This window comes from Ammospiza nelsoni, chromosome 5, assembly GCF_027579445.1.
Source record: "Ammospiza nelsoni isolate bAmmNel1 chromosome 5, bAmmNel1.pri, whole genome shotgun sequence".
Classification (NCBI taxonomy): domain Eukaryota; kingdom Metazoa; phylum Chordata; class Aves; order Passeriformes; family Passerellidae; genus Ammospiza; species Ammospiza nelsoni.
In genome coordinates, this window is record NC_080637.1 from 62,677,266 (window position 1) to 62,704,840 (window position 27,575).

At 39.8% G+C, this 27,575-nt stretch overlaps 1 protein-coding gene across 1 annotated transcript; it reads left to right on the top strand.

Annotated features, from left to right (window-relative positions):
* On the top strand, positions 1-25,591 carry SLC13A4 (solute carrier family 13 member 4). The gene is made up of 16 exons (XM_059472625.1): positions 1-99; positions 5,667-5,795; positions 8,769-8,905; positions 9,127-9,308; positions 10,033-10,087; positions 11,687-11,726; positions 12,448-12,525; positions 14,157-14,335; positions 15,663-15,782; positions 18,594-18,695; positions 19,797-19,898; positions 20,966-21,063; positions 22,155-22,282; positions 22,612-22,773; positions 24,245-24,382; positions 25,037-25,591. The coding sequence occupies exons 1-16, from the start codon at positions 1-3 to the stop codon at positions 25,172-25,174; spliced, it is 1,887 nt and encodes a 628-aa protein (XP_059328608.1). The 3' UTR covers positions 25,175-25,591.
* Positions 25,592-27,575: the final 1,984 nt, after the last annotated feature.

The following is a 27,575-nucleotide window of genomic DNA, read 5'->3' on the forward strand; positions in this document are numbered from 1 at the left end:
ATGGCAGTGATGAAGGAGATCCTCCGATCCAGAAATCTCCTGCTCGTTGTTCTCATTCCACTACTGCTGCTTCCTCTGCCACTCATATACCCCAGCAGTGTAAGTACATTTTCATTTTCTTTTTAACAAAGCCTCTGAGTGCAGCAGGCAGTCCTGCTGATTAAGTTTGCGGAGTGCAGAAGGAAAGACAAAGATGTCAAGAAGCACAGATCTTAGAAAAATCAAAGACTCATCTTTGAAGGACTGTGAGGGTCACTGAGAAACCATCACTAAGAGCTAGAGCTGCCTTGAGTTGTGTCACAAGCAGAGCCAGGTGAAGCTAGAAAAGCACTGCTTTGAAGCAGAAATGCTGGATCTCTTTCTAACTCATAAAATAGCAATGTTTTTCGGTTGCCCTGTTCTTCTCAGTCCTTCTAAGCCTTCTGATGTTTACATTCTTTTAACGAACTTTCTCACACAGTTTTATGTAAATAATTATTGGTTTACATTCTTTTCTGGAGGAGGAGAAATTTGATGGACTCTTGGTTTGTCCAGTGTCATTGGAGAGGTGACACTGCCATCCTCCAATCCACTGTCACTTTTGAAAATCTATAAATGTTGGAGTCAGATATTAAACTTCCCTTCTTTTTACCTTGGAAGTTCCAGTGTCCATATTGTTTTATTTTGTGTCCCATAGCAACATTTTCTGTCTTAGAGAGGTGGTGATGTTTAATTTATCAAAATCTGCAATGTATTAAAAATCTGCAGCTTGTCCTTCCCCATAGACCTAGACATAAATCTGTCCAAAAAGTGCAGCAATATCCAATTCCACCCTCTACCCTGCTAAAGATTCATTCTTCCTTAAAGTATCAGGGGATTTATGAATGCTGGTACTTTACCCAATAGAAATGCAAAGGATTGGAAATTGCATAGCTGATTTCAAAAACAAAACAGTAACATTTCATTTGGAAAATAAACCAGAATTCATAACAAGGAAACATTCCTGCACCACTGAACTGTGTGTGTTGCACTTTGAGTTTTCCTGCTTTGAACTTCCACGTGTCTTGGCTGTTCTCTTAGAGTGCTTTTTCATCTCTTTTATCTCGAGAGAGGGGATGAATAACAGACAATTGTGCTCTTCAGGGAACAGAAAGGCTCAGCCTGTCACACAGGCTTGTTCTGCAGAGGGGTTTAATCTCCCCTGATGCCACTGGAAGGGTGACATGGGAAGAGATGCTCCCTGGCATGCTCAGCCAGGGGATTTAAAGCACCTTGTGGCTGCTGAAGCAGGAGTTCACTGGCAGCATTGCTGCAGGAGTTGCTGTTGTACAGTACAAGCTGGTCTGCACTGTTACTCTGCACCTCGTCGTCCTGCTTTGCTGCAAAGTGATGTGATAATCCATCCAGGGGAGATTTACATCCACTTTGTAGATATGTGAGTGACCACAGAGGGTAAAGCACAGCTGGCAACCTTACCAAGAGCTGGACAAATATTTATAGTGCTATTAAGAAAACATCTACACCATCTAAACTCAGCCAACAGTACACTATCCAAGTGCTTTTGTGTAGATTTTATTTTGTTACAACCCACTGACTATGATTATTTTTTAAATATGAAGATTTAATTTGATGCCTGCCCAGATGCTTGTGTTTTTTGCAATTATATTAGGGTTTTTGTCTTTTTTATAGAGATTGAAATTACCAGGTCATTTATAGCTGCATTTCAGCAGGGAATCAGCTTGCAGTTTCTTTGATGATACCAGCACATCTCTGAAAATGTTAAAGGAGCATTACATGTGTAGTGGCATGTACAGAGAGATCAGAGAGAGAACAAGGAGTAGGAATTGTTGGTAGATGCTGCTAATGGGAATAAAGTCCACAGCTTCTTTCATATTAATTTGTGAAAAGAAATGGTTGGGTGAAGAATAAATTTGAGAAAATTTGCTCAAATTCTTTTTCCCCTTCTGGAGTTATGACTGAACTTGTCCCACATGTTTGGACATATATGAATGCCTTTAAGGTAAAAAAAAGTGTGTGCTTTACAGCCTGAGGGTCTTTTTCATTCTGTCCTTATTTCCTTCATTGTTTACAATGACATGTGAGCATTTTTTCTTCTTTTTTGTAAACTTTATCCACTTTTTTTTTTTCTTTTTTTTTGGCCATGAAGCCACCAGAGATCATGCCACATGATTTCAGTCAGTTGGGGACAGGCTTTCTGTAACCAATGTTGTTGTGGCCACCCTGCATCCGGTCAAGGACATTTGGATGACTCCTGAAAGCCACCTGCTGGCAGAGCTGTGAGAATGTATTATCAGGGCATGGTGGCACCTTGATGTGCCAAATCAGCAGAATGGACCCTAAAGCACAGAACATGCTCTGGAGAGCCACAGTTGACTCGTTTTCTTTCACCTTTGGTTTTATTTACGCAAGCTGAAGGATGGAATTTCAGCATGATCCCATAAAATCAAAGATGTTATCCCAGAGGCTGGACTACCTCTTTGCAGAGCTTAACCACATGTCTGCATGAAAGATATAAAATGGGCAAATAAGTGGGCAAATTTCCAACATATAGAATTTATTCTTCCTCTTAATCATTCTGAGATCCTTGGATATTTTAGTTACAGAAGTTTTATGCATGACCCTTAGTGTGGAGTTTTTAGCCATGGATTCCTTTCAACTCTTTTAACCCAAGGGGCTGACTGAAGAGATAATTAGATGATAGTCCCTCCAACCATCACATGTTTCTCTTTTCCTGCTTCAAGCTCTGAGGTGGGTTTAACAGAATTTTTCAGCTGTGAAACAACAAGTGAAGAGGCTGAAACAGTTAAAATTACACTGCCACAGCTTCAGTGCAATACTTAGTAGCTCTGGTAACCATTAATTAAATATATAAACTCAGTTTAATTAAATAGAAGAGATTAATATGGTTTCTCTTGGAAACCAGCAGAGAAAATAAATAAAGTTGCCAGACAAGCCGATTAAGTTTTTAGTGGAGATTAGCAAGCTTGGCTTTCCCAGTACTTGGTTACAGTTTTGTACCATTTAAAAATGTAATTTATTTGGGTTTTTTCTTTTGAAAAATGGGTACAGCCTTGTGTATAGGAAACACAAAGACTTAGTGCCCATCCCAGTAAGGTTTTGGTAGAGATGCAAATTCCCTCTGTCCTGTCCCATTTTCACTACCAGCCCACTTTTTTTGCCACACACAGAGGAGTAATAGAAAATGACATAATTGCTCAAAGAAATTAGAGAGAAGTATATTTTTGGAGTGAGAAAATGGTTTGGATACCCCTTGGATCTTACATCTGGACTGCTCTAAAATTAAAAAATCATTGATTCTTCTTTAATTAGAAGTTATTTTTCTCCTCAGGCAACTGCTGAATCTGATGCAGAACCCATGAAAACATTAACAGAAGCTAATGAGTTAAAAATTAAAAATGTGTTGGAGTCACAAGGTCACAAAAAAGGCCCCATGCTCTGCTCTCTGTGGAATATTAACCTTGAGGTATAATTTAGTTAAACGTGACTGAGCAGCAAGTTGGCTAATTCAGAGCTAAGTTTCACCCTACAACTGAAGACATTTTCCCCAATATCCAATATAAACCCACCCTAGCTTTGTTGAATTATAATTGTTTAAGGTTACACTTTTCTGAAGCAGGAGTCAGAGCAAGAACTGGCAGCTAATTTGAATCCAAGCTTCTGAGTAACTTTGGCTACAATTCTTGCACAAGTAAAGGAAATTGTACATATCAACCTATCCTAACTTCCTCTCTGGGCTGTGTTATGCCTGTTGTTACTATAAGCTGTACTTCAAAAACAAAGATGAACATCTGATTGTGGCTCTTTTTTAGAGGTAATGAAAAAACGACAGCTCTAAAGATGAATTTAAATACAAGCTATTGATTAATTCCATTGAACCCACATCCCTGTATAATTTCACTAGGCTTTACCACCTTGTTCACAAAACTGATTGAAAACAGTGAAATGTAAAACATCCTCTTTGATTTGCACAAGATCTGTGAGAATTGCTTGTGAGGCCTCTTGAAAAGTGCTTTATTTAGAAGTCATCCAGCCAGGATGGATGTATAATATATAAAATTATATTTTAAGAGACTCAAATAGCATATGTGAACAGTGAATTTTCTAAACAATAGCCATTTGTGAGCTGTGACTCCATACGGCTTGATAGGTTCACATGGAGCATCTGGTGCAAAATGAGGAACAGATAAATTTATAGGTGGAATAAATCAGTGCAGACCTATTAACTGCCATAGAACAGCAGGTTAAGGCAAGTGCAGGACTTGGCTTCAAATTTGAGAAAAGGGAAAGAAAAGGAAAAACCTTTTCTTGAGGATAGTTTCTGTAGTTATTACCAGCAGACATCCCCAGGTCTCCAAGTACAGAAACTACTGCTAAGTATAAGAAACTGAGCTTAAGGAGAGCTCCAATGAGAGCCATAAATAAAGACGTTTCTAAAGAAATGGACCAGAAGACTTCCATTCACTAGCTGTGTTTTCCTGTAAGAATATTCAGCAGATAGCACTTTTCTCTGTCATACCCCAGCTCCCCATGACTGCTCACCATGATGCTGTCATGCCTTTTTCAACCAGAACCTTGGACAGCAGCAAATTTGTTTGATTAACTCCATTGCCTCCAACCCCTCAGTCCTGTGGTCTTCTTCCAAAGGTCTGTAGGAATTATCTGAGCAAATAAGATCAGCTGAAAAAAGTGTTTGCACATTGCTTAAAAAAACCCCAACAAACTAAAAAAACAACGAAAAACCCCCAAGCCTAAGTTTCCAGAGTATTTCCCAAAATAACTAGAAGGCAGTTTTATGGCAAATATGAATGCTCTCATCTGGTCCTGTGTCGCAGACATCCTTTATGGAAAATCTTTTCTTTAGGATTTTTCCTCCTGAGAAGCTGAGAGGCCTCAGGAACAAAATGTAAACAATGATTATCTGCTGCTGTGGAATGCAACAGGTGCATCTGTGATTGGTCTCATGTGGTTGTTTCTAATTAATGGCCAATCACAGTCAGCTGGCTCAGACAGAGAGCCCGAGCCACAAGCCTTTGTTATCATTCTTCTTTCCTATTCTATTCTTAGCTAGCCTTCTGATGAAATCCTTTCTTCTTTTCTTTTAGTATAGTTTTAATGTAATATATATCATAAAATAATAAACCAAACCTTCTGAAACATGGAGTCAGATCCTCATCTCTTCCCTCATCCAAGAACCCCTGTGAACACCGTCACAGTCCTGAAAACTACCAGTTCCTGTGTTTGTCCAGGACTGGAGAGACAAATATGCTGAGATAACAGGTCAACAGGTCTAATTTGAGGAGTCGTGATTAAGTGCCTGGTAAATATTGGATTATGGAAAACAAACAAATTTGCAAATGCACTTTATGCCATTGTTTTGCTGATAAATGGGCTTATCCCAATGCTTTGCTTTGGATTATATGTGAAAACTTTCATTCACCTCATCTTCTGACTCTCTCCTTTCAGAAGGTAGCCAAGATTTCACACCCAAACAGCTGCACCTTTGGAGGTCCCAATGCACTCCTTTTTGGATTTTTTTTTTTAAACCAGGGCACCCACAGTCTGAAGAATCCTAAGGGTGAGTTCCCAGTGCTCTCCACAGCATGGGGTGGGGCAGTAACACTCATCCTCTGTGCTTGTCCCTGCAGGAAGCCTCGTGTGCCTACGTGCTCGTGGTGACAGCTGTGTACTGGGTCTCTGAAGCAGTGCCCCTTGGGGCAGCAGCCTTGGTTCCTGCCTTCCTGTATCCTCTCTTTGGGGTCATGAAGTCCAGCGAGGTCAGACCATTGTGTGTTTTTATCATGTTATGTTCTTGCCCTCAGCTAATTATGTGAATGAGGCTGATCTTAGTGCAGCAGCAAGACTTGGAGGCATGGGAGGCAGAAGTGTTCATCCTGTAAGGTGCAAATGGGTCCCACCAGCCCTTTCTTCATCTGAAGATAGATGTAGGATATGAGACAGGCTACAAGAGCCAGGAGAGGTGTCCATCCTTTCAGCTCCTGCATCACCAACAATGACCAACACCTATTGCACCACAGGATCCCACCTCTGCCTGTCACAGACACGTTTTTTATGAAAAATCCTTTCCTTAGGATTTTTTCTCCTGAGAAGCTGAGAGGCCTCAGGAACAAAATGTAAACATTGATTATCTGCTGCTGTGGAATGCAACAGGTGCATCTGGGATTGGTCTCATGTGGTTGTTTCTAATTAATGGCCAATCACAGTCAGCTGGCTCAGACTCTCTGTCCAAGACACAAGCCTTTGTTATTCATTCCTTTTCTATTCTTAGCTAGCCTTCTGATGAAATCCTTTCTTCTATTCTTTTAGTATAGTTTTAATATAATATATATAATAAAATAATAAATCAAGCCTGCTGAAACATGGAGTCACATTCTCATCTCGTCCCTCATCCTCAGAGCCCTGTGAACACGGTCACATCTGCCCTCCTCAAATCCATGTGAGCAGCAGCCAAAGGATTCACTGTCAAGTTTCCTTGCAATTTTATTTATTGTGGATGCCATAAAAGGCAAGAGGCTATATATGCTAAAACAAGTTACCATTTATTGGAAAAGGCTGGATAATTTTGTTATCCAGATGAATGCCTAGCCTTTTTTCAAAGCTGTAACCTACTGCTGCACTGTAGCCAAAAGTTTTTAGGCAAAGGAGTAGCTGTACAGAAAAGTTTCTATGATCAGTCCTGAATTTGCTTACTTGAGGTTTTTTTGAATGTTAATTTCTTTCATTATATGCCAACAATTTATTTTATTTTCTCTGCAACTTTTTTTCCCCCTGCCTTTTTCTATCTCTTTTTGGGGAAGTGAGGGGACAGCACATTTGATTTAAGGATGAGTAATACAGATAAGAATGCAGAGGAATATGTAGCAAACATAAAATTGTTGGATTTCTCTCACAATCTAGCACTGGGAATACCCATAAATGGATAGAAACAAGCGTGAGCTGGGAGTTTAATGACTGCTTATTCCCCCAAGTTTTGTAATAAAATGAGATGCATTTTCATACCAACACAATTCAGTATTTTCACAATCTTTTTTTCCTAACATAAAGGTAAAGTAGTTGGGCATTTTCATTAAAAATTTGGCAGCACATTGGAGAAGGAAATTTAATGTCAGCCTGAGAGACATTCAACGCAATAGCAAATAAAGTGACAGTAAGACTACTGCAAAGAATGTATTATTTGTTTTAGGAGTTGAAATAAATCCCTGCATGCAAAAGTAAACAACTCTGGAGCATTATTTCCAATCTGCTGTTCTGGATTGACTCTTGCCTAGAAAATTACTACTATTTAAGCTACAAATTACTCACAGGGGCTTAGGAGCATGAACCATATATGTATGCTGGTATTAATGAGACTGTCAGCATTCACTTATTTCTCCAAAATGGCTGTGAAAGGAATAAAGGAGAAAAAAACCCAGATTCTTCATGCTGCTGGATTGATGGATTTCCTTCCTTCACCTCATTATTTTTCGAAAAGGTAGCAGGAAAATAAAGAAAATTGATGAGAAAGAAACCAGTGGAAGAAAGTCAAAAAGGTGATATTTAAAAGTTCTGGCACACAATTGTGATGGCCAAGTCTATTTAGTCACCATAGGGACTTATTGAATAAGTGTCATTGAATACATAACTTGTAGCAAATTTCATAAAATAACATTTTTGTCATTCTTGAATTTTATGGAGGAGCATCAGTATAACTGAGGACAATGGAAAAAAATTATTGCTTCCTCTGATTTTAATTGTTTTAAAATGCTAGCATCTACATTTCATCAGAGAACTAGTTTTACACTGAAGAAATTACATTTTTTGAAAAATATTCCAGCAACAGCTTAGGAATGTTTTCATAAAAATGAAATGAAAAATTTTGCTAGACCCCAAGCATATCTTTGTAACTCTTATTTTCTCCCATTTTGTTTGTTTTTACAGAATTATGTGTGTATGTTTCAGTAAGAATTTTATGGTTTGCTTAATTTGTCATTTTTGCAGTTGCTTCACAGAATATCTTCTCATATTATAGTAAGACCTACATCCACAATTCCTGCTTTGGATATTTTAAATATTTTTGAATATTTTCCTGAGGCAGTGATGGGTTTTGCTCATTGTCTTTAAATAAAAGTTCTTAGTCTTGAAACTTTTCCCTCTTTTCCTGATAAAATGGAAATGGATTTCCAATGTGACAAGTTTTGACACAGGATTTGTGGATCACTGCAGAAACATACCAACCCTTTTTTATTGCATTCAAAGAGCAAGTCCCAAAGGACTTTTATTCTGATGCAGTAAGTTCTAGGAATGCCACATTTTTCCCAAAAGCTGAACAAGACAGAATAAAGATAGGCAAGATAAACAACACCTCCAGAAGGAAAAAAAGCAGAGGAAGCACATGAATAAGCTGCCTTCAGTGCACTTTTGTCTGTGCTTGTTTCCATCTGAGCCTAGCTGAGTATGACTGACTCACTGCAGGCACTGAACATCCTGCTTGCAAATATAACATTTCTCTTGATCTCTCCAAAACTCAGAGGCCTATAAACAACAGGGGACAGAGCCTTATTTGTAAACACAACAAGAAAAATATTAAAGAGAATATTTTGATTTATGAATTCTTCATTTTCTTCAGCTTCCCTGTCATTCTTACTTGAGGGAGCAAAAATGCACTATGCTATATTTCTTCTCATTCAGGATGATTTCTATGTATTTACTGCTTTTTTAACTGTCTGCTTCCCCCCTGGCCCTTAATGCAGGTGGCTGCTGAATATTTCAAGAACACAACCCTGCTCCTCATGGGTGTGATTTGTGTGGCAGCTTCTGTAGAAAAGTGGAATCTCCACAAGCGAATCGCCCTGCGCATGGTGATGATGGCTGGAGCCAAGCCAGGCATGTGAGTGAACCCTTGGCTTTGGGGCAGGCTGAGGCTGGGAGCAGCAGCTTGAATCCACTCTGATCTTCCCATCCATGGCCAAAATCTACCTTGGTTTAAATCTGCCTTGGTTTGGGGCATTTTTCGTACTCGTCTTTCCTTTCAGAGTTTGACAGCTTACACATTTTCACTCCTTTTTCTGCCGCCTCCGACTCCCCGTGTTTCCCTGCCCTGCACCCCAGGCTGCTGCTCTGCTTTATGTGCTGCACCACGGTGCTCTCCATGTGGCTCTCCAACACCTCCAGCACAGCCATGGTGATGCCCATCGTGGAGGCGGTGCTCCAGGAGCTGGTGAATGCTGAGGAGGAGTGCGAGGCCATCACGGCTGCAGGCAGCACCACTGCTGAGGAAAACAAGCCCATAGGTATTTGTCAGTATTGGCATTCACTCTCTGCTCATTTGTTTGTCAGTGACCTCACTTGTTGATACATTTTACTGAAATTCTATGCAGGTCAGATCTCTCTGGCTTATACTGCCAAAACCACTGATATGTACTCCTTGTACTCTGATATTCCTTTTTGTGTTCTGATATTCCTTTTTGTGCTATGATATTCCTTTCAAAGTAAATTTTATAAGTGATGGAAAATTTGGAGTTGGGAAATTATTTATACTGAATCAGGGCATCTGCTGTAGCTGTGTGTCATAAACTCTTGGTCATAGCATTTTACAGGGTTGGAAGGAAACCTTTGGGAATAAAGTCAAGGAAATTTAGAAGAGGCTCAGAAGTTTTCTCTTGACAATCCCATAATAAAAAATTGATAAGAACTGTAAGGTTCACTTTATTCATTCCTTCCCAGAAGAAGAAGGCTTAGGAAGAAAAGAATCTCTCTTTTCTCTCACTTTACAGTTTCCAGGCTGAAAATTATTTCGTTCAACCTTGTCTATCACACGTAGGTATCACAGTCTTTTAATTGCCAGATGCACATGATCAGTACAATACAAAATAATAAAATGCCACAACAAGGGAGCACCTGAGAGTGTTTGGACAAAGCTTTTGTTTTTACAGCAGGCCCTCCAGGTGCAGCGGTGTGAGCCAGGGGCTGAGCTCAGTTGTTCCCCCAAGGGCTCTCTCTGCTCCTCTGTTGCAGGTCTCGGTGAAAAGCACGGCCAGCCTTCCCTGGAGCTTATCTTCATCAATGAGGAGTAAGAATGACCCCTGTACACCAGGACTGGACATTTGAGCCCTGCACAGGTTGCAATGAGATGAACCCAGGAGTAGAGGCAGGAAGGGCAAGCAGAATCTTTCAAGTGAATGTGTCACATGTGACTGACAAGGAAGGCTTACATGATAAATGGGATTAATGCACTGCTCTGCATCTCACTAAAATCTGCAGCATTCATTTATTTTTTAACACTGTGGATATTTTAGGGAGAAGGAAAATATTTCTAGGGGTTTAAAAGTTCTTTTGAAATCTGAGTTTGTGCTGTGTAAGAAAGGGCTGTCCACAGGTTTTTATTCTGTTCCCCTGAAGGAACAGAGATGAAGAGGATCCAAGTACAGCGCAGACTGCCCACAGGACATATCCAGAGGGACATCACTTACAGAGCATTCCTGGAGAAAATCTGAACTGCCTGCCTAAAGAGAGATGAGAGTGGAGGGCAGGGGGATATGGACAAGGGAGAACCCACAAAAAACCACCCCTCCTCCCTTACAAAATTTGTAGAAGATCTCTTTAAATATAGACTAATTTCTTCACAGTTTTGAAACACCAGCAGTTTCTGTTTGGGGAAGAATCTAGTAAGGAGAAAGGTAAATCAAGTACAGGAATAATTTCTTTGTCAAACGATCTAATTAAGCATCAGTTCAAGATATACAAGACAGTATACAAAGCTAATGTTCTAAAAATTTATTATAGGCCAATTCTGAGGAGCATCTTATGAAGTGTGGGAACAAAATTGCACAGTCTCTTTTTGAGCTCCTTCTGTATTTGCAACTGCTCAAAACAAAAGAGAAACAAGTTTCTTTTACTTTAAATTTTAATATGCTTTAAAACAAATATTATAAAATTCAAATAGTACAGGTTGATGGCTTTAAGTTAACTGAAAAGATCTAAATAGTTTTCTCATTAGTCTAGAGACTATTTGGGTTCTCCAATATTCCCTCTCTTATCTCTTTTTATCCAGCCATACTTTCTATATAGAATCAAATCTTCAGATTGGCATTGTGCCATTAATCCCTTTAACCCCTACTGAAGAGTGTATGTGCGATATTTCAAACAGAACTATTATTAAAATGGGATTACTTGAAAAAGAGCTTTGAAATTGCCAGGAAAAGTAGCACATAATCTGGAAGTAAGTTCAGTGGATTTTTTGCATGACCCACATGCCACACAGGGCAGGTTTTAGGAAAGGCTTTAATGTGGTACAGGTGGGGAGTCAGAAACAGCCTTGGAAAAATTGGCAGAGGAAGAACTTGAACAGGCAGTAGTGATGCTGGATTTCCTGGTGATCCCCTCCACTCCACAGAGAATGGGGTCCTCTCCTAGAATGGGGTAAATACTACCAAGAAACAATTTTTTTGTTGCATGGAGGTGGAATTCCACTGTTACACAGCTAGAGATTGAGCTGTGAAATATAATAATGACTTACTTTTTGGCCAAGAGCCCACATAAGAGGTTTTAATAAGTGTTATTCAGCATTTCAGTAGGCACTAGTTCTCCCCTCCTCCCCATGATATGTCTCTCTTGCAGAAGCTGGATGAACAGGCATTTTTAAAGCATATTTTCCTTTCTTTGTTTTTAGTGCTTCTACTACTGACTTGAGCTCCTTGGTGCACTCAAAGGTATTGTCATAGGTGGTATCTTCTATGCTACCCTGTCTTCTAGTGCAGGAACCAGTAGAGCAAAATGCACACTGCTCTGAAAAAAAACTGCTGGTGCCTTTATTTCAAATGTGTGGTGGTTGTGGGCAGAAATTAGGTATTGCAGAATGTCCTGCTTTGTATTTAACCTGTCAGCCTGGTAGCACAAATCAATTGGGGAACATTAGCTCCAAAGCAGCAAAAAGAGAATTACAAAACAATATAAGCCTGTTGTACTCCTTGCTGGAGATCCTGAGATCCAGTCAGAGAACCAACAATTCCATATGGTTTCCAGCAAATCCAGATATGATCTTTTGTTGTTCCAGTATTGCTGGATTCTGAAGCTGAGAACTCTGAAGCTGCTGCAGCCTGTACACATCACAAAGTCACAGGCTCAAGGGACCTGTTAGAGTCTCAGACAGGCCAGAGGAAAACCTAATCTCATTATAATTTGACTTTAAAATCACTTAAAAATAAAAAGAAAAAAAAAAACAAAACAGGGAGTTTAATTTTTTTCCTCCAATTTAAAATTAACAGTTGATTTTAGTGCATTGGATTTTCTTGTAGTTTTGGAACGTTTTTTTCTTTTTCCTTTTTTGCCCCAAAAGCCTGCTACCCAGTCACCTTTACAAAGCATCACAAATTCACAAGTGCCCCATGGAACACAAGAAAGGCTAATCCAAAGGCATTTTCCGCCTTGCAGGGTATGAATGGTGTGCACATGATAGCCAACCCTATTGGAACAATGAATTCTACCAGCAATGGGCAGCACCTGCCTCAGGTAAGGAAATGTTAGACCTGGGGGTGAGGCAAAAATCAGGTGTGAACATCACCTGCTCCCTACTGTTTCCCTGAAAGGAATCATTCTCCATCACCTCAGCACAGCCCCAGCTTGGCCCTTTGCCAGTTCTTGCTCCCATTTAGGTGCACCCATCACAGGTTTCTTCACAAGACCCTTCCCCAATGGCTGGGACAATTCATTTAGCTTTACGTCCAGTGATGTGATCACAAGTTTCCTTTATTATTTGACTGTAATGTAATAGCCACTTTGTTTCTGCAAATCCTCCTTGGAAAATAGCCCAACTCAAAAATAACAACCCCTGGCACAAAAAAACCCTACTCAGAATGAAAAAAGCAGACCATTAATCTGTTCAGCCACTTTGTTGGGTACTCTTAGTATCCACTTCCTTTTTGTCTTCCAAAATATCCAGCCTCAAAATCCTCCATTAAATCAATTCATTGCAGTATTTCTACTTCTCTTGAGTGGATCCAAGAAGAGATTGCTGTTAGGATGACAATTTTGTAATGCCTTAATGGCATAAGTTTGTGGGCATGAAAAAATAGGCTAAAATCAACACATGAATTTGCGTTCACAGTTCAAAAATAAATCAAAACAAAAATTAGTAAATGTAACAAGCTTTTCTGAGCCACTTGCTATCTTTTTCCTCGTTCTACCTTTTTTCCCAGTATAAGGACTTGATCTACCAACATAGACACTTTCCTGTCACTGATATGAAAGCTTCTTTTGGAGCAAAATTTTCTGGCATCTTTTCCTTCCTTATTCCCATCGCTCAGCCTTTTCCATTCCGTTTTGAGATCCCCAGCACTCCATCCATAATTAGAGGCCCTGAGCTTGTTTAAGTGTGAAAAGTTCACCAAGCCTTTGTGTGGTGGCTGCTCCTAAGCCTCAAGGATTATGGATTCCTTCTGCTCAGTGTTGGAATCCCGTCCCTGCAGCCCTCAAAGGATTTTGGTATCCCACTGATATTCCAGTCAGACCTGGAGCTGGCCCAAACCTTAGCCAGAAGCCTGATTACTGCTTGTCCTACATTTTTGTCACAGACCAGGCCATTTTAGGCCCTGGGACAAGTTTCCAGGACTGATCCCAGTTAATCCCTGTGAAGAAAAACCTGGCCTCTCTTACACAAACCTGTTGCTTCTCTGGGCCCTGCATTATAGCAAATCAAAGACGCCTCGAACAAAGGGGAGAGAGAATGTATCTGACTCCATGGATATCAGAAGGCTAATTAATTACTTTATTATACTATACTATATATATTTCATCTAAACTGAATCTGCCAATCACTCAACTCTGCACACAACTGCTCACACTGCCCAGAATCTCGTGACTGTCACCCAACAGTCCCGACACACAAGGAAACAAAACATCCTCACTTTGGCTAAACAATCTCCATGTTGCGTTCTACTTTGGCACAACACAGGCACAGCAAGTGCTAAGAATTGTGTTTTCATTCTCTGAGGTTAAGGTAATGTGAATCTCAGAGATCCTTGGGAAAAATTGTGCCTCGCTTTTCTCTGTGAAATGTGGCGACACCGTATCACTCTGGCATTAGAGCAAGCTGGGCTGCTGTTCTGCTCACCTGCTCTGCCTGTGACTGTGTCCCCCCACAGGCTCAGATCCTGGTGCTGCCCCCCGAGCCCTCGGAGCTGAGCAGCAGGTACCAGAGCAGGCACGACCACATGGTGTGCAAATGCCTCTCGCTGAGCATCTCCTACGCAGCCACCATCGGCGGGCTGACCACCATCATCGGCACCTCCACCAGCCTCATCTTCCTCGAGCACTTCAACAAGTAAGTGGCATTGGGTTTGGTGAGGTCATTATCATCCTTGTGAGTCATTTCCTACTTCAAGGAACCCTAGGAAGAACACTCTCCCTGAAGGAAAATTTGTTTCTTCCTCTACTCTAATCTTATTACCAATGGTTAATGTTTGAAGGTTGCTACATACCCATGTCTTTCTCTCATGCAAAAAACTACTCAGGGTGAGATCATCATCATCATCCTTGTGGGTCATTTCCTACCTCAAGGAACCCTAGAAAGAACACTGTCCTTGAAGGAAAATTTGCTTCTTCCTGTAATGTTATTACCAATGGTTAATGTTTGAAGGTTACTGCATACTCGTGTCTTTCCTTCACGCAAATTAAAAACTTCTCAGTGTGGTAACATTGAAGTTTCTCCAGGAACTTCTTTTGATTTGACAGAGTGGTTATCATGAAAGGCAGCAGGCACTCTAGAAAAGTAAACACTAAAGCTGTGAAGATAGAGCAAATACAAAGAAATACAAAAGAAGAGATGTCATAAAAACAGCTGCTCAACATGTAGTGCAAAAAAACCCAAACAACCAACTTAGATATGTGGCCTTATGCATTTGCTTCAGAGAAGATGAGAAGCAGCTCTGTGATCACCTAAATATCTCCTTTATCATAGGCCCAGGGCTCCCAAAGACATGAATGTTTCAATGTCAGAAACAGGAATGTTTTTCTGTCAGGACATGGTGGCACTTATCATGCACAGAAACACATCCAAGCTCAAATCTGATTCTGACTATCTACTGCTACCACTAGTGCCTTGATATCTCTCATTTCTCTCTCTTAAATGGTGGTAGCACAGAAGACTGAGTTCAAAAGTCATGCTTAATCCAAAGATTTGGACTTTACAGAATTTTCCAAGATTTTGGTTTTATGAGAGTTGCATCAAATGCACACATCCAACATCTTTATCAGAGCACAGCAGAATGCAGTCAACATTTGTGTGGCCCATGAGAAAACATAGAAAGAGGTTCTGGGTGAAATAATTCTGAAGACTGCCAACCTAAAAGAAGCTTTAATATAAACCACAAGCAGGGATGGAGTTTCACTTCAGGTATCTCCAAGTGTTTTTGAAGCTGACCAAACAATCCAGACCATCTGGTATTAAAAGTTTGGAGAGCTGCACTATTTTTCTGTTGGTTTCACTCTGCACAGGTAATGCAGCTGTTTGCAAAAGCAAACTGATGGAACTTTTCTCTCACCCCATGACAGAAAAACATGCCCATAGATGTGTTTGCAGCTATGTCTGTTGGAGGTTCCTCTCCCTGTACTGTTCTAACTTCTCATGCATCCTCTTTTTTAATTTACAGCCAGTACCCAAAAGCTGAAGTGGTGAATTTTGGAACCTGGTTTTTGTTCAGTTTCCCCATCTCCCTCATCATGTTGGTGCTGACTTGGTTCTGGCTGCACTGGCTGTTCTTGGGCTGCAAGTGAGTGAAAGTTGTTCAAGATACACAAATTACAAAAGCAGGGCATCTGCATCTCCTCTCAAATGTGTCTCATAAAGAAGTTTTGACTGGCAAATGACAGAATTTAAGGCACAATTTCCTTCTTGTTGCCAGAAAAATTTCCAGAGGAAATCTCACTTAACTGCCCTGCACAGACAGCAGTGCAGAGTGTTGCTACTTGAGATTGAAGTGCCCAGGTATTGCTGACAGAAATCCATACTAAGCATTCAACTGATTTGGGATTTTTTTCACTCTTATGACAATTTTGAGCCACGATTCCCTCATGGCTCAAATATATTGTTATAAGTCTTTTTGGAAAAGCACAGTTTAAAAGATTAATAGAAAAAACCTGCAAGTGAAAAAGTTACTTTTCAGATCTGCCTCCAGCTCAATGAAATTAACATAAAACCAATTAAAATTAAAGGTAAATAGACTCCATATATATTTCTCTTTAAAGTGGAAGGGACTCACAGCCTAAGAGACAAATACATTTAATACTAGTCCCTAAGCCCCAAAATAAGAAAAAGTTTCAGTCTTCTAGGTCATTTGTACCACATATTGTCTTTACAAAGTTAATGAAAACTGCCAAATGTGTGCATTTAGAATGGATTTGTTAATCTGCATTGAAATGTGATGCAGACACATTTGCTCTGAATTAAATTTGCCTTAATTTGATTTAGTTCACTCTTAAAAGTAAACTGAATTGACATCACTATTTCACCCAGGACAATGAATAAATTGATAATGAGTTCTGCCTGCTGCTGACCTTGACTAGATTTGAAGAAGTAATTTAGAGGTGAATGGCTCCATGCCTCTCCTAGTCAGTCTCTGAGTCTTATAGCTCCAAATTAAAAGGCTAATATAAATTCCCTCTGCCACTTTTTTCTTTTAATCTTGAGGAGAAACAGGTCCTAACATGACCCTCAATTAATTTGGTTTTAAAACAAAAATTGAAATTCCACATTGCATCCAAGACTTCATGCTGATTAATGTTTTTCTAAATAATACCAGAGACTGAAGCATTATTGACTTCTTGAGAAGTAGTTGATTCCAAGGCTCCTTAATCTCTGACTTTATTCACTGCACTTCATTAAAGAATATATTATGTTGGGAGCTGGGCTTCAATTCTCTGCCTTCACATCCTCCTGAGCCTGGAAACACTTGGAACCTGTTGAAACAGCTGCCTAATGCTTTTGCATAAATGTTTAATGAATCCCCATAATGTTATTTTCCTAGGAAGCCCTGTGCTATTAATCTGTTATTGCCTGGCTTAGCTGGAACAGCATTCCAGACTTTAAGGCCCTAGAGCAGGTCAAGGGTGAAAGAGAATGGACTCATCAAAGGATCATTGCCAGCAGAGAAGAGCTAAGGGTGGAAGTTACCACAGAGCTGTCCTTTATAAACCATAGAGCTCTTCTCTTCCAGCCTGGAGGGCTCTTCCAGCCTCATCTCTCCCTGCTGATAGATTTTACTAAAGTCTAACAGCAAGATTTGCAAGGAAATTTGAAATTATTATAGATGAAGAGCAATGCTAAGTGAGCTAAAAAATTGTGTTCCATATTTCACATTACATGTGAAATGCAACCCCTGGGTAAGCCCTTCTCTTGACCAGACAGGGCCTGTCTGGATCTTGAGCAATGCAAAGAAATTTGAGGATCTGGCCTTAAGCAGATACATTGAGGGAGATTGCAGTCTATGGTTTGGCCAGGGCTACAGCTTGGTGCCTAATGAGGTACCCAATGAGATATTAAAATAGCAAGGACCATAAAAGCATCTATTATCACCTTAAAGAGCCATAAAAGTTGTGCTTCCATGGTACCTGAGTCACTGCTGCTGCCTCTTTTAGACTGGCTTAGATCCTGTTACACCTCTGTGTGACAGAGGGTACAGCTGGAGGGAAAAAGGGGGGATCTGTGGCTCAAAGCACAGCTAGGTAACACTTCTGGAAAGAAGAAAAGGAGAGGGTTAAAGTGAGCTTGAAAGCATCTTAATTTCAATTAAGAATGTCCATGCTTTCTTACAGAATGAAGGAAAACTGAATAAACTAAGGGATTCACTTAACATCCACACAAGTGTATAGGAGGCTCAATATATCCAGCTAGGAAATGTGTTTTCATGTCCCTGGCAGAAGTACAGGCATTTTTCACCTGGGCAAAACACCAGGGTGACTCTGCTGGCCTCTATAGTGCTTTTCTGGCTGTGCCTGATTTATAAACAAATGTTACTATGACAGTATAAGCAGAAGCAGACAGGTCGTGGCAGCTAATGGGATCCCAAGCACAGCTTTCCCTCATTATGAATCCTGAATACTCAAGGCAAATATGGTCTCAAAAGCCAGAGCAGACCCCAAATATGTTGGATAACCCAGGAAAGCATAGCTAGCCCATGAAAAATTTCTATTGATAGCTGACCTCTGTCACAATCTCTCCACGTGATGATAGACACTAGCTGTAGCTTTGGGAGGTTTCTGGCAGCTCCTTGAGGAAGCCTACGCAGAGGGAGCCCAGCCATGGCTCAAGATGGCTCAGTGATACCAATCAGCACTAGTCAGAGCACCCTGGGAACCTTCCAACTATATCTAGAGTTGAATCTTAAAAGAACTTGAAATCAGATTAATCAAATAGCATGCACAGTAATTTCCTTTTGCATTGCCATGAGGCCTTGCCTCAGTCACATCTTCTCCCAACAGTCCCTGATACCAGAATTTTCAGTCTACCCCATTGCTGGAGATTTTTTAAATTACTTTTTCCCTCCCTCTTTATGCTCTTGCCTAATTTTATCATGCTATCTCAGTTTTAAAGAGACTTGTTCCGTGAGCAAGAAGAAGAAGACCAAACGGGAAGAAATGTCAGAGAGAAGAATTCAACAGGAATACAAGAAACTGGGAAATGTTAGGTAAACCAGACCTGCCTTCCTTGGGAATTTGTCTCTCATTGTCTCCTACTGCCCTCCATGTTGCCTTGGGCTCATGTAGCTTATTCTAAAATTCTCAGCTCTTTTTTTCTCCCCTCCAGTATAGAAATAGAACTAAATGCAAAAATGAGCTAAAATCAAAGGCTTTGTTACAAGCATGCGTGCTAACATGCAACTCATTTATTTGTGAGGAAAAAGGGAAAAGAAAGGAAAGATTTGAGTTTATTCCAGGGTTCAAAGGTCATCTGAGTCCAGGTTTGTCTTTGAACCCTGAAGGACCCCTTCTCCTAATTCATGCACATACTTATTTTAGTGGATATAAGTTCAAAAAAGGCTTTTTCCCATGCCATGGGTCGTCCAGCTTTCCCAGTTGCCTATAATATTTATGCACAATGGCAAGAAATGTCTCTTGAAAAGATTATTTGGCAACATTTTCTTTTCCAAAAGGGCTGATATGGCACAGAATTCCTTCTTCACAAAATATTTTTGTGTTTTTTAACTGAAATATTGACAGATCAACTGCCTGAATATGATAAACTCTGAAACTAAACTGTTGTTCAGGCTGTGCCTAAATATGAAATCACTCTTAATTTAAATCTATGCTAAATTAAAAATCCTCAAGCCACCTCAGGTATCCTCAAGTCACCTTGTGTGCACCATCTGTGCTAATTTACATTGTCATTTGCTCTTAGGCTTTCTATCCTTCTAAAAAATGCAGGAGAATGTGTTTACAGTGGAATGCTAATATGAACTTCACCTTGTTAACACATTTAATCAGATAATAATGCAAATACACAACGAGCATTTAGAAATATTTTCCTTCAGGTCTTGCCCATGAATGATAGCATTGCAAATACAGATGGATATTTTTAGCCTATTTCTTACAGGGTTTAGATGGTTCCCAGCTGGGACCCAAATCTAGAATTCTTTAATTCAAAATAATCTCCCTTGCTATTTTTCATATATTTTTTTATCCTTTTTTAAAGCCAGTTTCTACTTTCTTACTTCTGGAAGTTGCTCTTGAGTTTTCAGACAGACCTTGGAATTACTTCCTTGCTTTCTTTCTCTGGTTTTTATTTCTAGCTACCCCGAGATGGTGACCGGATTCTTCTTCATCCTGATGACCTTGCTCTGGTTCACTCGTGAGCCTGGCTTTGTGCCAGGATGGTCATCTTTTTTTGAGAAGTGAGTAAAATCCCCATAACTACTGCACAGGAATACAACTTTGCTTCTTATGACTTTCTACAATTTTTTTCCCCCTAAGACATCATCAGACACATTTAATGAAGCAATGAAAAATTGAGTCTTTATTCAAAAATTAGGATTTTTTTTCTTAAATTATATATTTTTTTATAGTGAAAAATTCCATTCTTTCTCAGTATTCAAAGTGAGTTAAGTAGAGAAAGTAAATTAAACCATTTCAAATGTAAAAGAATAGGAGGGTCAGATTTTGAGGTTAAAACATTTTAGTGCATTCATAAAGAAGTTTTCACTATAATATATTGCAACTATAATTGAAATTAAATTTTTGACAAAAAGTGTTTTATCAAGAAAATGTCCGTTCAATTAAATATTGCTGAGAATGGTGACTAAATAAAATAATTTTTCTTTTATTTTAAATAATTTGAAACACATTATATTAAAGCTTACTAAAACACACTTTGCACATCAAAGAATAAGTGATTTGAATGTAAGTTTTCTTTATATTGCTACTGTATAAAATTACTTTAATTTTTCATTCCAATTTTGACAGAAAAACCATTTCTAATACTGTGATTTTCTGATGATCACTGGAGTTTGGTGCTCCTCAGAATACTTTTACAGAAAGCCTTTTAAACATTTAATTTAAAATCAATCTACAGTTCATTTCTAAAGGATCACCTGGGTTTGGCTTTTCCCCAGAATGTGTTTACTGTTTCTTACACTACAGTAAACACAGTATTTTTTTGTACCTCCAAGTTAATAGATTTGTAAACCAAAAGGGATTATTTGTTTTTCAACCAGAATATTGAAAATTGTTGACCTGTGATTGAAGTTGCGTACCAGATTCAGTTTAATAAATGGGAAAAAATCCAATTTGTACCCTTGATATGCAGGCATATTTTTCTAGTATGCTGTTAGTGTGACTTCAGATGTGGGAATACAACTGTACCTGCAGAAATGTGCTTGGAGCTATGTACCTGGTTTGGAAATGTTTCTGTTAATGTTTGGAAATGTTTTTTTTTATGAAAAAGTTGCTATTTTTTCCTTAGGAAAGGTTACCGGACTGATGCTACTGTCTCTGTATTTCTTGGGTTTCTCCTTTTCCTGATTCCAGCAAAAAAGCCATGTTTTGGAAAAAGGAAAAAAGGTGAGGAGAATGCACTAAGAAAGAGAATGGGTGCATTTTTCAATGTCTAATTATTTTTTGTTATTTTTTGTCTGTAAAAAGTCCCAAGAAGATACTTTTATGCTGGTAAGTCAAGGATACCAGCCCTACCTACATCAGACCCCCTTTTCCTTTGCTGTAATTCAAATTGTCTCCTCCAGAAGATGACAAACTTCAATCTGAGACTGACATCTCTTCCGGGCTAGCAGTTATTAGACTTCGGGACTGAGCTTTGGGAAAGGTTTAGATGGAGTTCTCTATTTTTGAATGCAAAATCAGCTCAAGATAAACCCCAGCAAAAAAATTACTCATCACTTATACAGTGGAAATCACTGTAATGTCTTAAGATAAACATAAAACAGGTCATAGAGTGCCAGACAACATTTCAATTTTGTGCAATGCTTCTCTCACAGTCTTCTTGATAATGAGATTATTTCACATTTCTGTTTGGGTAGCACTCAGTGGTTTGATCAGTTTGCTGCACCAGTCTTTCAGCAGGGCTGTATGAAAGCAGAATTGCCTGCACAGTCTTATGTAAAGATTATAAATGTATAGAAACACATATTTTTATGCTGTCATATATTGTACAGGTTTTAGGAAAATATGACACTCTATAACTCCTCCTTTAAGAAAATACTGAAGCACTGAAAAAACTCCAATGTCCTCAGATAAAATCTAGGGGCCTAAATGCACTTTATCAAGCATCATGGCCTACTTCATAGCCCTTCTTTGATAATATAATCCCATTGTAACACCATCTCTGTGGTCTACAGATATATGCACATGCATATCACAACACAGCACACAGTCCCTCAAAAAGCTGTAACATGAGGACACAGGGATTTACAACTGTTTACATTAACAGAGCAGCCAAGAGAAAGTCAAAATGTTTGGAATTGATATGCTGCATTTTGTGAGGCCAGATTATCCAGAGAAACAGGCTTGCACTGCTTGTTTGCCTCTCTCTCAGGTAGTCCCATGCATCTTCAGTCATTCTATTCTTGTGAAAAACGTGAAGGTCTTTGCTAAAAGGGCAGTATAATACTGGTCACACACTTTATTTGATATAGGAGATGGTGAAAAGTCAGCAGAAATTAACCCACTGGAGCCAATCATTACCTGGAAGGACTTTCAGAAGACCATGCCCTGGGAGATTGTAGTGTTGGTTGGTGGAGGTTATGCATTAGCAGCTGGATGCAAGGTAATGGTGTAGATTTTTTTAAATCCTCCTTCCTAAACATATTATCAACTTGCTCTTTTATTCCTTTGCATGCTTCCCAATTTGGATTTATGATGTGGATACTTTAAAGTTTGTACATAATGCAGTAGGCAGCACTCCCTGCGCTCAATATATGTCTTTCACTGCAGTGAAATCTAGTTTACTGAGCAAAAGGAAATGCAGAAAGCATTGACCTGAACTTTGTTTATTTGCTGGTGGGATTCTCTGACGTAAACTGCCACAGAAAGAAGAATCTGTTTGACAAACATACCAAATATTTAGTAATTCTTGCACTTCTGTCCTTTCCCCAGACCTCTGGCCTCTCCACATGGATTGGACGTCAGATGCTCTCCCTGAGCAGCCTTCCCTCCTGGGCTGTAACTCTGCTGGCTTGCATTTTGGTGTCCATAGTAACAGAATTTGTTAGTAATCCAGCAACCATAACCATCTTTCTGCCTATTTTATGCAGCATGGTGAGTCAAAACAGTGACATTTTTAGTCTGTTGTTTCCTTACAGGCTTGTGGGAATTTTCAGGATGTCAGGGTCTTGGCACTCTGTCCACATGCAACCCAGCCTCAGTTCCCAAGCTACTGTTCTGTAGTCTTGAAGCTAGGAAAAAAACATAATTGAGCAGCCAAAAGAATGTTTTAGAATCATGGAATTTATAATACTTCTCAGACAAAGTGCACTAAGGAATTCATATGCCAGGTACAAGAAAAGGTGATTATGGAATTAACAAGTTAGGTGAATTTCACATGAAACTCAAGATGTTTTTGTTAATGTTATTTTAAATGTGTTGTTCATTACTTAGAAGTCACCTGCTCCCTACTTGTGAGAAAAGAACGGAGTGCTGAATTTTATTTCAGATTTAGAAGTGTTCAAGGGGTTGATCTGGTAAAGCATACTGTCTTCTACTGTGGAAAGCAGAGATGTTTGTAAGGGCAGAAAAAAATCAGGATGCTATTGACAAAGGTAGAAGAAAGAGAGAGTAAATTAATTTTATATTGGAATAGCAGTTACAGAAAATTTCCTTTTCTTTTTAATATAATGTGAAACTTTTCTGTCTAAGAATGGAGGTCATTAATCATCTTTCCCTATTATAACTATTTTATGGGATTGTCCCAAAGCATATTATGTGAACAGTTCTGAGTTAATATTAAGTAGGGTCAAATCACAATATGTAATGGTGTTTCTGTGGCTTAGGAGTTCAAATTTGCTTCTGCTCCTTGCAGAAAGAGATTCTCCTGAAAAATATTTAGAGCAGTAATCTACTTGTAGTGTGAACTGCCATCTTAAGGCAGACTCTCTTTTCAGATTGCAAAAGTAACCTGGAGACACTTCCCTCCCCCAAATGATTGTAGCCTTGTTTATCCTTCCCTTTCCCTCTCATATAAAACTGGGCCAAAGCAATGCAAATTAAAATGGAAAATTTTACCACCACTGAAAACTTCATTCTTTGGCCCACTGTAAAATATATTCCATCATCTCTGCCTTCTCACCATGAAAATTTAGATCATGAACACCTGGTTCTCCTAACCAGTATTCAGGAGGACATCACATAATGGTCTCAGCATATTCAGCAACTAGAAGAAACAAGTTCTTTGTGTTAACCTGTTGTGACTTCTAGTGGATGAAGACTGAAGCTGCAGTCAGTGTTAAACAGAATGTCACAGAGAACAAGTGGGAGAAAGAGCAAAAGTGTCCTAATAGTAGCAAACTCCACCCTCCCTCAGTGTGAAATGTCTCAAGAGAGATCCCTGGAGCATGACCAGCTCAAAATTATGGCATTGCTCTAAAAAACCCAACCAACCAAAAAATACTTTCACGCTTAAGTTTAGAAATTAGGCAGATGTGATTCACAGCAGAGAGGGTCCTTTCATAGCCATTATCAGCTGTGACTTTTATTGATCAGGTGAAACACTTCTCTCCCTCTGTTCTTCCAGTCAGAAACCCTGCTTATCAACCCTTTATACACCCTGATTCCTGTCACCATGTGCATCTCATTTGCGGTGATGCTGCCCGTGGGTAACCCTCCAAATGCCATTGTCTTCAGCTACGGGCACTGCCAGATCAAAGATATGGTGAGTCTTGGCACTGGCTGTATCCTCCCACATCAAGCAGATAGTAATAATAACAACAACAACAATAATAATAATAATAGTAGTAGTAGTAGTAGTAAAAAACCAAGACCAACAATAATAATAAAAATAATATTGCTGCTAATATTAAGTAGTGATATCTGAACTGCTCTTACACAGTAGAGCTGTCAGGTTAAGAACACAGATCTGTAGGATGCATACATTTCTTATTTGTATTTTTTTTTATTAATGTAATGGTCTAAAGAGCTTTAGGAGTATGGAATCTTTTTTGCACTGGCCTACTAAGACAAGCACAAGAGAGCATAAGAAATTAGATTTATCACATAGCTCCACAGCAAGTCGTGTATCACTCTGTTATGTGTGGTTTAACTCCCCATTCTGATTATCTGATTGAGAAGTCCAAGTGACAAACTCAGCAGTTCACAATGAACGCATCATTCCTGAATACTGCAACATATACCCTGACACATATGCTCTCATTTATGCTTTTTCTTTTTGCTCTAGAAATCACTACACATAAATTATCACACTATATATGAGTCAGTATAAATTGTACAAACTGCCTTTTTTTTTCCCTATGTTAAAATAAACCATTTTTTTCATTCAGTTGCTCTGTTTTTCTTTTTGCTTTTGCAGGTGAAAGCTGGCCTGGGTGTAAATTTGATTGGCTTGGCTGTTGTCATGGTGGCCATCAACACGTGGGGAATTAGGCTCTTCCAGCTGAACACCTTTCCAGAATGGGCAGCAGTCAGCAACATCACAAGCCAAATGTAATCTCCAATGAAAAAAAGAGCAAAAGTGCAAGACCAAAGCAAGTTGGGACAAAATATTGAACCTACATCTCACATATGAAAGAAAGAAGGAAGCTTGAAGCAGGATCCATTGTAAAACTATGAAGAAAATCCACTGGGAGGTCTTTTGCAACAGCTTTTCAGTTCTGAAAATCAGTGTGAGTTAAAAGGAGAGATTAGCTTTGCTCTCTTGTTGCTTTCTCTGGGACACCATAAGTCAGAAAAAATCCACTCCTCCAAGTTATTTCCCTATAGCTTTTTCATGCCTTAGAGCAGTTACATAGGACTTGTATGCAGGACTCCAGTGGCAGAAGACAAGTACACAGACACTGCTGTACTCAGCAGCAGCACATTCAGTCCTGCTATTGACTCCTACACTGAATGTAGGCTGAGCCTTATTCCCAAATCCAGAGGAGTTTTATAAGCCTACTTCTTTTGAAGGCAAATTATTCTTGTTTTTTTGCAATGACTTATCACTTTTTTGCAAAAGCCATTTTTCCACCTAATTCATATGACCTGGAGAGAAATCCAGCTACCTACTACCAGCTACAGCGCTTCAAAGGGATAACAGAAACCTCCAGAGAAGAAGGAGAAATCTCCTTGGAAGGAGAATATGGGGTTTTTTCCCACACAGCACTAGTATAAATTTCTAATATTGCAGTACTTGCAGTCTCAGCTTTGGAAGGAAGAGTTTCAGGAACAGAAAGTTTTGTTCAAGACCTTCTTCATCATTACTGCAGTGGGAGCTCTTTCAGCAGGGGAAGCTGTGACCAGCAAAACCATATCAGGCCAACAGCCCCTATCACTCTCCTGTCTCTTTAGCTGCTGTTTAATTATGCACTTATGATTTCCCTGACTGAGCAAGTCCCACTCCTGATGGCACTCAGTGCTGCTCCATGAGTAAGAAGGGAGAGGGCTGAAGTGGAGTGGTGCTGGTGTATCTCCCCTTCCTGTGCATTCACTTGAATCTCACACACCCTGCTCTCTAGCAGCCCAGAGAGCAGGAACTTCAAATGTAGGAAACTGTGGCATGAAGGAAATAACCACCAAGCCAAAAGGCCAATCTCTTTATCTCTTATCAATAAAGTGAATGCCCTGCTTTCCTGACTGGATCTCTGTGACACTCATTAAGTCTTCTCATGTATTATGTCCAGTTTTTAATAATTTCTTTAATGTCAATACATTTAAGCTGTATATTAGAATGATTGAATCTCATGTAATCACACATACACTTTAATGAATTTTTATGCTTTCCATTTTTAATCTAGGCTCTCTAAAAGTGAATGTATTCTGTAAAAATAAAATGTCAATAAAATAAATTATTCACTACTGCACATCCTGGTGCTCCATGAGCATACAAATTGGATATATTTCACCCATAACCCACCAAAACTTTAGAGAAGCAGGGTTGAGACAGAAGGAGGTTTTGGTTTACTGCTTCTGTCAAAACAGAGGGATCCCACAGACTCATATTGAAAATAAACAGGTACAATAAAAGGTCATAGGCTGGCAGAAGTGAGAAAGAAATACGGGAAAAAAAACAAAAAGCATGTCTTAACCCTGGTTCCAAAAGCAGGAAGCTGCATCCTTTAGCAAAACAATTGCTATTCCTGGTAGTTTCTGTAAATTTCGTTTTGAATAGCAAAGTGTTTCTGTGCATCAGTCACTTAAACCATCCCCGATGCATAAAACAAGACCTTGGCCTCACTTTTCCAACTCTTCTCCCAGCTCACCTGTTCCTGTGTTCCCCTCACCCTGATCCTGCTGCTCTGCTGCACTCCAGCACACAAAGCTCAGGGCAGCCTCTGCCATGCAGAGCCCCCTCATCCTTTCTGCTCCCCTCCCTGCTCTGGGTGTTTCCCTGCTCCCCTCCTTGCTCTGGGTGTCTCCCTGCTCCCCTCCCTGCTCTGGGTGTTTCCCTGCTCCCCTCCTTGCTCTGGGTGTCTCCCTGCTCCCCTCCCTGCTCTGGGTGTCTCCCTGCTCCCCTCCCTGCTCTGGGTGTCTCCCTGCTCCCCAGCAGGAGGCTGCTCTGAACACAGACCCCAAAATGGTTCTCAAAGCAGAGGCACTCTGGGCTCCCCTGACAGGAGCTCCATCCTGAAGCCCCAGGAGCAGGAGAGGAAATGCAATGTCTGTTCACCAACATTTGGCACCTGGAGGCAACTTCCTCCAGGACAAGCACTACAGTGGGTGGGCATGTCGGCAATGCCAACAGTGTTGTCCCTACACACAGCAAGCAGAACCTCTCTTTGTTCACAGTGCCTAAAGTTACTTTTGATCATTCTCCCCCTGCCAATAAATTTTCTGGTTTGATTTCTTCCCAGGGCTTTAGCTGCTCTGCACCTTTCACTTGCACTCATCTTCTAATCCTTTTCACTTCATGC

Coding starts and splice junctions, on each gene's coding strand:
- SLC13A4 (XM_059472625.1), top strand. CDS start 1: ATGGCAGTGATGAAGGAGATCCTCCGATCCAGAAATCTCCTGCTCGTT. Junction 8,906..9,126: donor GCTGGAGCCAAGCCAGGCAT/GTGAGTGAACCC, acceptor CCTGCACCCCAG/GCTGCTGCTCTGCTTTATGT. Junction 14,336..15,662: donor TTCCTCGAGCACTTCAACAA/GTAAGTGGCATT, acceptor TTTAATTTACAG/CCAGTACCCAAAAGCTGAAG.